At 42.1% G+C, this 12,559-nt stretch overlaps 1 protein-coding gene across 1 annotated transcript in view; it reads right to left on the minus strand.

Moving 5' to 3' along the window:
• The window catches only part of LOC133493860 (zinc finger and SCAN domain-containing protein 2-like), a gene marked incomplete at its 3' end in the record, with an annotated part of 28,528 nt that continues 15,969 nt past the window's right edge, over positions 1-12,559 (minus strand). Inside the window, exons 7-9 of the mRNA XM_061807768.1 lie at positions 11,122-11,295; positions 7,493-7,649; positions 1-1,091 (exon numbers count right to left, since the gene is read on the minus strand). Of these exons, the coding sequence (XP_061663752.1) occupies positions 1-1,091; positions 7,493-7,649; positions 11,122-11,295 (1,422 nt within the window). The remainder of the gene's footprint in view (positions 1,092-7,492; positions 7,650-11,121; positions 11,296-12,559) is intronic.

The raw sequence follows: 12,559 nt of genomic DNA on the forward strand, positions 1-12,559 counted from the left end.
TTTCTCACCAGTGTGTGTTCTTGTGTGTCGTTCTATGTTTACCTTCTTTGTAAATCTTTGACCACAAACTGTGCAGGAAAAAGGTTTCTCACCAGTGTGTGTTCTTGTGTGTCTTTTTAAATCTCCCTTCCAAGTGAATTTTTGACCACAAACTAAGCAGGAAAAAGGTTTCTCACCAGTGTGTGTTCTTGTGTGTACTTTTAAATATGCCTTCTGAGTGAATCTTTGACCACAAACTAAGCAGGAAAAAGGCTTCTCACCAGTGTGCGTTCCTGTGTGTGTTTTCAAGTTTCTCTTGTCAGAGAATCTTTTACCACAAACTGAGCAGGAAAAAGGTTTCTCACCAGTGTGTGTTCTTGTGTGCATTTTTAAGTGTCCCATTCGTGAAAATCGTTGACCACAAACTGCACAGGGAAATGGTTTCTCACCAGTGTGTGTTCTTGTGTGCATTTTTAAGTGTCCCGTTCGTGAAAATCGTTGACCACAAACTGCACAGGGAAAGGGTTTCTCACCAGTGTGGGTTCTTGTGTGTCTTTTTAAATCTCCCTTCCAAGTGAATCTTTGACCACAAACTAAGCAGGAAAAAGGTTTCTCACCAGTGTGTGTTTTTGTGTGTCTTTTTAACTTTCCCTTATCAGTGAATGTTTTATCAGAAACTAGACATGAAAAAGGCATTTCGCTTGTGTGTCTTTTCACGTGTTTGAAATTCCTCATAGAAGCAAAAGCTTTCCTAAACTGAGAACATTTCCCACATTTGTTAGCATTGTGACCTGTCATAACACCTTCCAACTGTTCATCATCATCATCATCCTGACCATCTGTTTGTGATCCTTCACAATGGTCTCCATCACTTGAGCTGTTCCTGCTTGAATGCTCCACCCCTCGTCTCTCCTCACTTTGACCTTCATCTTGACTCTTCGAATGGACACCAGTGGATGGAACCTGGATAATTTGGTCCTGCTCTTCCTCTTTGATGTGAAGGAACTTTTTCTCCTCCTCTTTGATGCGTTGAACCTCTTCACCGTCCTCTTCCTCTTTGATAGGATGGGACACTGACGGCTGCCGGTCTGGATGAAGATTTTCACTGATTTCTGCAAGACAAATGACAAACACAAAGTCCTCAAATGTAATTTGTTTGCAATATTTAACTGCAGATGTAACTGCACACTGTAGTAGTAGAAATGAGCTGTTATTATTACTAAGAAACTCACAATTGCGGCAGATAGCCACTGATAAAATTACTTCTGTAGTGAAGGAGGAAAAATGGGCTCAGTTTTGGCCAGGAGTAAAAAAAATCCATAGCTTAAATGGGGAAGGAGTTTACATGGTCCATAATTCATCTACAAATTGTTTTGCTTTTTGCTCAAGACATTGAAATTGTCAATCATTTTCAACACCGTCAATCAGTTTTGTTAATCCTTAATAGCACTTGAAAACCTGCCCCCTTTTCACTGGCAAAATCAAGCAGTCTGATGACTTTGTAACATAGAAGTGGAGACCACATTCACTGCATAACTAGGGTGGAAAATGCAATTTACTCAAGTGGCAGCATTAACTCGTGTGTTCAAAAGGCCACTGTCAGGGGGAATTGCCCTACCTCCAATTTGACGAGCTTGAAGGGGAAAGAAAAAAATCTTGCTTGAGTTTCATTGCTTTGTTCAAGTTGGTATGATTGATACCTGACATTGCTATCATATACTGTTGCACACTCACATTACCACAGCAGTATCCCCAAATTATGATCAATTTAATACTATGAAAAATCAAAAATTTAGTGTGTTCAAACAGCTTGGTTGAAATTAAGGTCCAGAACACTGATGGTCAAATGGCCTTGAATATCTGCCATTCCTATGATCACTGTGAGAGCTTCTCTCCCTTCTTGTCTCCCATCTCACCCAACACTTCAATGATTTAATAACACTTCTTTCTTTCCTTTATCTCGAACAATTTTCTCTGTGTATCTGGTTTTAGGTCTTCAAGTCTTAACCATTACCCAAGAAAACAACTTCCTGTTCTGTCATGGAAATAAAACCACATCCTGGCATAGGAACTTCAAAATCAAAGCACTCAAAACATACAGGAAAACCAGAACAAATAACTTTGTTTCCAAAACTCCCATCAAATTATTTAGTGTTCTTTTGGACACAATTTGAATCAGAATCATGTTAATTTGTCAGGTATGTCCAGACCACACAAGGAATTTGTCTCTGGTAGTTGGAGCCCCTGAAATACAATGACAGTCAATTGACGAGAGCACTTTTGAGACAATGAGCAAAAAAGAAATAAAAAATAGCCACTGACCAATAAAAGTTTGTCATAATGTGGTTATCTCACTTAAATATACAGTATATTTTTTTACTATTGTACAAAAAGATGCAGTCCTCTAGCGTTGACAGAAGTTGGAATGAGCAATTTGCAAAGAGTGCAGAGACCTCAAGAAATTGATGCAGTTTCAATTGATAACTAGTGCAATTATATGGCATATTCGGCCCGATGGATGACCCTGCCCGGGCCCAGCAAAGGCGATAATAAATTATAAAATACATTTGAAATAATATATATGCCGTGCATCCAACACAGCTGTGTTGCTTTTATTTTGAAGTGTTGGAGTTTGGATTTACTTCCGTGTGGACGCACTCGCAAGCAGTAAGCCCCGTGTGGACGCAATCGCAAGCAGTGAGCTCACTGGGCATGACGGCTGCTTGGCGAGGGGGGTCCCTTCTCATGGTACATGGCTGCACCCTGCATTCCCACCCTCATCATTCGCTTCTCGGATCCCCGTATCCCCCCCCCCCCCACTTCCAACAAGTAAGACATATTTTACCATGCGGAGGCCTATGCACTGTAGCAAGGTGTTCAAATACTCATTTTCTTCACTGTATATATTCATATGTATAGATGTATTATGTAGGACTAGATGTTAATATCCCTCTACTTATGCATAATTCAGCTCCAATGAGGCTCTGCGGGATGTTCAAATAAGTGATGGCACCCTACGGGTTATCAAGTGGCCTTCCTTCCGTCATCAAATGTTTTGGTGATAGGCCCACGACACTCTTGAGCTGTGGGAAGTCATCCAATTTTATGTAGTTGCTAAAAAAAATGTATTTCCAAGAAATAATGTATCTTTACTCATCTATTTATGCCAGTGAGGAACAATGACAGACAGAACAAAAAAATCCTCTTCTATTAGATGGCATACTGCAATTAATCGATCTGTTTTTGGTGACATTTACTTTTGTTGGTGTGCCATGGGATTTTTCAATTGTAAAATCTGTGCCTTGGCTCTATAAAGGTTGGAAATCATTGCCCTAGGTGACATCAATTCTCCTGAAGGCCCAATTGCGGTCTTTCCTCTTTATCCACAGCCACTGGCTAGCATTTTCCACCGCCTTGGAGAGATCTTGGATGTAGTAGATGGTATAAGCCCTCTGCAGACAACTTCCACCGGGAGTACCTTTGCTCTCCAACCTTGCTGTTGCACTTCAGCCGCAAGTCCTGGATACCTCAGCAGCTTCAGCTCATATGCCCCCTCCCAGGGCACTGTGAGCTTGATGAAGTAGACGTGCTTGAGAGAGGCAGACCAAAGCACGAGATCTGGTTATAGGGTGGTACAGTGAAGAAAATAAGTATTTGAAACCCAGCTATATTGCAAGTTCTCCTACTTAGAAATCATGGAGGGGTCTGGAATTTTCATCATAGGTGCATGTCCACTGTGAGAGAGATCTTCTTTTTCTTTCAGCTTGTCCTGTTAGGGGTCGCCACAGCACGTCACCTTTGTCCATCTAAGCCTATCTCATGCATCCTCCTCTCGAACACGCAGATCATCCTTTTATTTAGTCTGCCTCTCGATCTTTTACCTGGCAGCTCCATCCTCAGCATCCTTCTACCAATATAGTCCTTCTCTTGCCTCTGAATATGTCCAAACCATCGAAGTCTGCTCTCTCTAACCTTGTCTCCAAAACATCCAACTTTGGCTGTCCCTTTAATGAGCTCATTTCTAATCCTATCCAACCTGCTCAACCCAAGCGAAAACTCAGCATCTTCATTTCAATTACCTCCAGTTCTGCTTCCTGTTGTTTCTTCAGAGCTACTGTCTCTAATCCGTACATCATGGCCGGGCCTCACCACTGTTTCATAAACTTTGCCCTTCATCCTAGCGGATACTCTTCTGTGACATAGGACACCAGACACCTTCTGCCAACTGTTCCAACCTGCTTGGACCAGTTTCTTCACTTCCTTACCCCACTCTCCATTGCTCTGTATTGTTGACACCAAGTATTTGAAGTCGTCCACCCTCGCTATCTCTTATCCCTGGAGCTTCACTCTTCCTCCGCCGTCTCTGTCATTCACGCACATATATTCTGTTTTATCTTTCTAATTGTTCCTCCACCTGTTCCCTGATTTCAATCCAGATCACAATATCATCCGCGAACATGATGGTCCAAGGGGATTCCAGTCAAACCTAATCTGTCAGCCTATCCATTACTTCCGCAAACAGGAAGGGGCTCAAGGCGTATCCCTGATGCAGTCCCACCTCAATCTTAAATTCTTCTGACACGCCTACGGCACATCTCACCGCTGTTGTGCTCCTCTCATATATGTCCTGAACTATTCTAACATATTTCGCCGCCACACCGGACTTGCGCATGCAGTACCACAGTTCCTCTTGGTACTCTGTCATAACCTTCTCTAGGTCTACAAAGATACAATGTAGCTCCTTCTGACCTTCTCTGTACTTTTCAACGAGCATCCTCAAGGCAAATAATGCATCTGTGGTACTCTTTCTAGAGATGAAATCATACTGTTGCTCGCAGATACTGACTTTTGACCTGAGTCGAGCCTCCACTACTCTTTCCCATAACTCAATTGTGTGGCTCATCCACTTTATTCCTCTATAGTTCCCACAGCTCTGAACATCGCCTTTGTTCTTAAAAATGGGGACAAGCACACTTTTCCTCCATTCTTCTGGCATCTTCTCTCCCACTAGTATTCTATTGAATAAGTTGGTCAAAAACTCCACAGCCACCTCACCAAATTGCTTCCATACCTCCACTGGTATGTCATTGGGTCCAACTGTCTTTCCATTTTTCATTCTGTTGAGTGCCTTTTTAACTTCCCCCTTACTAATCATTGCCACTTCCCGGTCATTCACACTTGCCTCTTCTACTCTACCACCTCTCCCATTTTCTTCATTCATAACTTCTCAAAGTACTCTTTCCATCTACTTCCCACACTACTGGCACCAGTCAACATATTTCCATCGCTATCCTTAATCACCTTTACTCACTGCACATCCATCCCATCACTAGCCCTCTGTCTGGCCAACCGGTAGAGCTCCTTTTCTCCTTCTTTCGTATCTAACCTGGAGTACATGTCTTCATATGCCTCTTGTTTAGCCTTTGCCACCTCTACCTTTGCCCTACGTCGCATCTTGATGTATTCCTTACGCCTCTCCTCAGTCCTCTCCGTGTCCCACTTCTTCTTTGCCAATCTCTTTCCTTGGATGACTTCCTGTATTTTGGGGTTCCACCACCAAGTCTCTTTTCCCTTTTCCAACCAGAAGACACCCCAAGTACTCTCCTGCCTGCCTCTCTGAATACCTTGGCAGTCGTATTCCAGTCTTCTGGGAGCTCTTTCTGACCATCTAGAGCCTGGCTCACCACTTTTCGAAAGGCCACACAACATTCTTCCTTTCTCAACTACCACCACCTGATTCCCTGTCTACCTTTGTCTTCTTAATCTTCCTACCCACTACCACAGTCATCCTTCACATAACCATCCTATCCTGTCGAGCCACACTCTCCCCCACCAAAACCTTAAAGTCGGTAACCTCCTTCAGATTACATCGTCTGCACAAAATATAATCCACCTGCATGCTTCTACCTATGCTCTTGTCGGTCAGTTTATGTTCCTGTCTTTTCTGGAAATAAGTCTTCACAACTGCCAATTTCATCCTTTTTACAAAGTCCACCACCATCTGCCCCTCAAAGTTCCTTTGCTGAACGTCGTACTTACCCATCACTTCTTCATCGCCCCTGTTACCTTCACCAATATGTCCATTGCAATCTGCACTAATCACAACTCTCTTTCTGTCTGGGATGCTCAGGACTACTTCGTATAGTTCCTTCCAGAATTTCTCTTTCAACTCGCGGTCACATCCTACCCGTGGAGCGTAGCCGTTAACCGCATTATACATATCACCCGCAATTTCAAGTTTCATCATCATCACTTGATGTGATACTCTTTTCACCTCCAGGACATTCTTAGCCAGCTCTTCCTTTAAAATAACCCCTACTCCATTTCTCTTCCAATCTACTCCATGATAAAATAATTTGAATCCTGCACCTAAACGTCTTGCCTTACTCCCTTTCCACTTGCACTCTTGGACGCACAATATATCAACCTTTCTCCGAATCATCATTTCAACTACAGTGAAGAAAATAAGTATTTGAACACCCTGCTATATTGCAAGTTCTCCTACTTAGAAATAATGGAGGGGTCTGAAATTCTCATCGTAGGTCCATGTCCACTGTGAGAGATAATCTATGATTTTTCTAACGAATTATTTGTGTGATACAGCTGCAAATAAGTATTTGAACACCTGTCTATCAGATAGAATTCTGACCCTCAGTTCTTTATCTCCTTTTAACTCTAAAATAAAATAACCTAACCCTAAGCCCGTCGAGCAGAGTCTGTATCAAAGTAGACTTGTTGCCTGAGAGATAACTGTTGTTCACATGGGATACCCGTGACCTGTACTTTAGTGGACTAAAACATCATCCATGCAATCTTTGTGTTCGGTTGGAGTCGTTTTGTGCACGTTGAAGGATTTCGGCCCATCTTAGCTTGGCTTCCGAACAAAGTGACGCGTTTGCGAGCGAAACAGAGCTCAAGCGTGAGGTAAAGTCTTCTTCTTTACAGTACCGACTAATAAGATTTGACAAAAGTGACCCTTACATGTGGTTTCAAAATACACACACACACACATACAGTCTTCCCTCATTAGTCGTTCCTTAGACCCCCACGAGTAAAAAAAATCCACAAATGATGGATGTAGTATTAATATACCCATGTACTACATTTTTGCAACCATAAAATGCACTTAAAAGTCTTACATTTTCTTCAAAATGGACAGCATGCCTTATGTGCACAATTGTTGTGTGAATTTTCCAATGAAGTACACTTGAAAACATGGTTACACTGTTACCATGTTGCTAGCACATTTTAGTGTACATGTAAGCTAAACTGTGATGGCACTCACAAAGCAGAGAGGAATAGTTTCTTTTTACATTTGAAAGCAGAAGTAGCTTAAAGGAGCTCCCATCATGCTATCCCGTTTGGGGGAACGGCGGACTACACCCTGAATTGGTCGCCAGCCAGTTGCAGAGCTGGATGTTTTTAATGTTACGTAAAATGCATCATCAAACGGGGCCCGTAAATAAGAATACTGTATCATTCAAATTAGAATGCATGAATCAAATGAACCAACCTGTTCTGTATTGGACAATTCGAGGCTGCATAATGAACGCAGTGTCCAATAGTTGACATTGTGGCTCTGCCTCCTTTTTTGGTCCATGAACTTCTTCCTTGTACTTTACTGATGTTCTTGCACACATTTTCACACGATGATCACAACACTTTCTGCACTACATACGAGGGATGAGAAAATCAAGTGAAAATCGGACATCGTAATTATTTCAAAATTTACATTTGGATATTATAGGTGAAACAGTACATCCATCCATCCATCCATCCATTTTCTGAGCCGCTTAACCTCACATGGGTCACAGGAGTGCTGGACCTATTCTAGCCGTCATCAGGAAAGGAACACCATAAACTGTTTGCCAGCCAATCGCAGGGAACATATAAACAACCATTCACACTCACATTCACACCTCTGGGAAATTAAGAGTCTTCAATGAATCTACCATGCATTATTTTAGTAAACTTTACCCCGACTGGATCGGCCTGGTCAGCATCGGCCGATCAATTTTCATGTCCAAATTTCCTATCCAAACAATGACATGATTGATCGGGTCTGCAAAATACAGTTACTCCCTGTCGCAGTCTTGGACGGTATACAGTGTCTGAATCCAAAAGCTAGTTTATTTTCATATAGTACAATTTATTTGGCTTTTACACAATCAGGATTTTTTGGGTCGGTCACAGAGTTTAAAAAAATTATAGGCTGATTACCATGAGTCCTTTTGAATAACTTTTTTGTTTATTATATATTCTTGTGGCCTAAATTGTTCAATATATATATATATATATATATATATATATATATATATATTCATCTATTTATGCCAGTGAGGAATAGTGACGGACAGAACACTATAAAGACCTTCTATTTGGTGGCGGTAAGTACATACAGCAATTAAAGGTCAAGTGTCATGCCTATAAACATTCTAAAATAGATATTGTAATGAAAAATACATATAACATTATTCACTTCAATGTCTACACAAAAAAATAAATAAAAGCGGAGAGCACGTCATCCATGCGCAGAGTTGCAGAACTCTCATTCCACATTCAAGTGGTAGCCATATTGGCTGCATCTTCTGTTGCTGACGTCACACTGGGACTTTCACCATTGAGAAGACGCTGTGCCACCTGCTATGGGAGACGAACAAGAGATATTCGGATTTTTCTGATGCCCCTTCTGACACAGAAGATCTTTTCAAATAAGAGAACATCTCCCAACCGAGTGAAGTGACGGGCAACATTACCCGATCGTTTCGAGCCAATTTTAGATGATATGCGGATCGCGGCCAAACGGCATGCAGCCAAACCACCTCCCCGCCCGATCCACACCTCGGACGGGGAGGCGGCGTCATCATCGCTCGCGGGACAACGCCGCCGCAGCCAAACCCCCTCCCCGTCCAATCCACTTCCGCAGCGGCGATAAACAACGCCGCCCGCGAGCGATGATGACGCCGCCTCTCCGTCCGATCCACAGTCGTCGTCGCTCCTGCCAGATGACAGGTGGGATTAACTCTACCACTCCCACAACCCTCGTGAGGAAAAGAGCATTCCGAAAATGGATGGATGGATGGATGGATGATTACTACTGCAAGAAAATCTTGTATTCAGATTGCACTGCATCCCATTTTTTATTGTCATCGGGCAATATCTTGTCAACTAAAATGTTACTCATGACCTTGGAATGACAACATGTATGGCGTGCACTGACTGGATTATAAAAACAAATTGGGGCGAAACATGTTGGTGTAAAGCTTGCATGTCCTATGTTCACGTACTTTAATATGATACAGGTTGGAAGCAGGCAACAAAATGTTAATTATTCTAGTTAAGCATTGCAAACGCTCTTGCTAGCGGTTGTATGTAAACATGGTGCTATTCTGTCGTGTCATGCTCTCAAGTTTCAGTGTGGGGAACTGACTTAATTACCAGAAAGTCATAGGGAGCATAGGTCTCGCCCCCGCCATTTCGAAAAATACACTTCCAGTGCCAAACACATGGATTTGCGAGCATTACAGCTGTAAACACTGGCGAAAAGGCTATTTCCATACAGTACAGGGAGTTAAGACTGTCTCGACCTAAGACGTTTCGTATTTATAATGCCCGTCCACCATTTTGTCTGGCTAATGCTTGTCTGTGTTTGTGTGCTGGGAGTATCTTCACATTTTTGCCCTCCTTTTTAGACTTTATCACCCAAAGAAGAAAGCTCGTGTCTTTTACCAATGCTACTGCAGCCAAAAGAAAATCCATTACCATGGACACAAAGCTCAAGATCATAAAAAGATTGGAGAAGGGAGAGACGCCAATACCACCAATGCTTCGGTCGGTCAACCGTGGTAACAATTATTAAAGACAAAGCGCATGTGAGGGGTTCTCTTCCTACGTCGGATACACGGATCACAAAACAAGGTTCTTTGATACTTGTCGAGATGGAGAGGATTGAGGACCAGGTTCCCTCGCAATAGCTCAGCACAGCCTCCCCTTCATCTTCTCCATCCACCTCTCAGCAGTAATGTTACGTACATCATCTTGTTTATTTCAATGTATTTGTTTTTTTTTGGTATTTTGATGTAAATTCTCACTTTAGTGGTGGAATCCGACTTAAGTCAAAATTTGAGTTAAGTTGCTACTGTAGGAAAGGATCTCAGTCGTACACCGAGGACTCCCTGTACTGTGCTAACTACACCGCTGATTGGCCAAAACTACAGCGAAAATCTGAGAATTCTGTCGCTAGTGAGCATGTTCTTCACTTCATATGTGAAGAGGATGACGTCTAAGCCGTTGTTCAGGCATCAATGAGTGATCAATCAGACAAGGTTGTGGTAGATGCTCAGCAGGGTGTGATCACCCCTCGGGCCTATCTACCCTCCCCCATATTGAAATAATGTAAAAAAAAAAAAAAAAAAAAAAAACATTACCCAACACAAGCTGTTTTGCTTGTCTGATGCCAGTTCATCAAGTCATAAACAATGCACATGGAAAAGGGGATTTACACATCTATTTTCTCTCCCACACTCACATTCTACAGAAGCCAACTAGTTATCTCTGCAGGCTTCATGTATCTCTCTCTCTCTCTCTCTCTCTCTCTCTCTCTCTCTCTCTCTCTCTCTCTCTCACAATTATACAATACATATGAATTTTTGTTTTCAGATCAATCTCGGTGACGGACATAGCGTCACCGCCTTCTCCGAATGTGTCTTGCAGAATTCACAGTGTCATCATGCAACTATGTTGTATGGGTGAGATTTTTCACAACGAAAGCAATGACAGAAAAATGACCAGTAATCAATTACGCATTAAAAGCTGCACCACATGTAGAAATATTTTTCATGAGAAACGTGTCTCTAATTAAATGTATATATATATATATATATGTAAACTTTTGTTATTTGAAATATGCTAGCAGGTACAAATGCAAGAGCAAAACAGATGATAAATGTGCATGGCTGAAGCATCCAAAGTTAACGAAGACAGACATTAAAATTATAGATGACTTGTTCCCACCCAGCATGCCTAACTATGAGTACAAAGGCAACAAAAGAAAAATTTTGAAAAAATTAGAATGGTCTCTTTGGATACATATTACATATGTGGACATTCGAATGTTAAGTCATTGTACATCATTATTTTTACCTTTTTTTCTCTGTCCTTTATGTCGGAGATAGACATGGGTTTGCGCTTTTCACACTCAAGCATGAGGTCCTCAACATTTTTCTGAAGTACTTCAACTTCTTTTAGTTTTGTTATCAGCGCCATACATCCAGATGAGCAAGCTGTTGAGGCATAGGTGTGATCTTCATGTGCATCCTGATCAAGGAAAAATGCAAATAGGCATATAAATGTTTTATTCCACTCTATGTCTTTCTGGGCAAAGATTAAAAAATGTGAAGCACATATGGAAATACAGTGAAGAAAACAAGTATTTGAACACCTGGCTATATTCCAAGTTCTCCCACTTAGAAATCATGGGGAGGTCTGAAATTTTCATCGTCGGTGCATGTCCACTGTGAGAGAGATCATGAAAAAGAAAAATCCAGAAATCACAATGTATGATTTTTTTAACGATTTGTGTGATACAGCTGCAAATAAGTATTTCATCACATATCAGCTAGAATTCTGACCCTCAAAGACCTGTTAGTCCGCCTTTAAAAGTCCACCTCCACTCCATGTATTATCCTGAATCAGATGCACCTGTGGGAGGTCGTTAGTGTATAAAGACACCTGTCCACTCCATACAATCAGCAATACTCAAACTTGTAACATGGCCAAGACCAAATAGCTGTCTAAAGACACCAGAGACAAAATTGTACAACTCCACTCGACTGGAAAGGGCTTCGGAGAAATTGCCAAGCAGCTTGGTGAAAGGTCCACTGTTGGAGCAATCATTAGAAAATGGAAGAAGCAAAACACGACGGTCAATCTCAATCTCAGTGGAGCCCAATGCAAGATATCACCTCGTGGGTTTTCAATGATCTTGAGAAAGGTGAGGGATCAGCCTCGGACTAAACAACAGGACTTGGTCAATGACCACAAAAGAGCTGGGACCACCGTTTCCAAGGTGACTGTTGGTAATACACTAAGACGTCATGGTGTGAAATCATGCATTGCACGGAAGGTTCTCCTGCTTAAACCAGCACATGTCAAGGCCCGTCTTAAGTTTGCCAATGACTATTTGGATACTACAGTGGAGTCATGGGAGAAGGTTTTGGGGTCAGATGAGACCAAAATGGAACTTTTTGGTCATAATTCCACTAACTGTGTTTGGAGGAAGATGAATGATGAGTTCTATCCCAAAAACATCATCCCTACTGTGAAGCATAGGGGTGGTAGCATTCTGCTTTGGGGGAGGGGGGGGGAGTTCTGCACATGGAACAGGACGACTGCACTATATTAAGGAGAGGATAACAGCGGCCATGTATTGTGAGATTTTGGGGAACAACCTCTTTCTCTCAGTCAGAGCATTGAAGATGGGTCGTGGCTGGGTCTTTCAGCATGACAATGACCTGAAGCACACAGCCAGGAAACCCAAGGAGTGGCTCCCTAAGAAGCATATCAAGGTTACGGCATGGCC

This window comes from Syngnathoides biaculeatus, chromosome 20 (assembly GCF_019802595.1).
Source record: "Syngnathoides biaculeatus isolate LvHL_M chromosome 20, ASM1980259v1, whole genome shotgun sequence".
NCBI classification, from domain to species: Eukaryota; Metazoa; Chordata; class Actinopteri; order Syngnathiformes; family Syngnathidae; genus Syngnathoides; species Syngnathoides biaculeatus.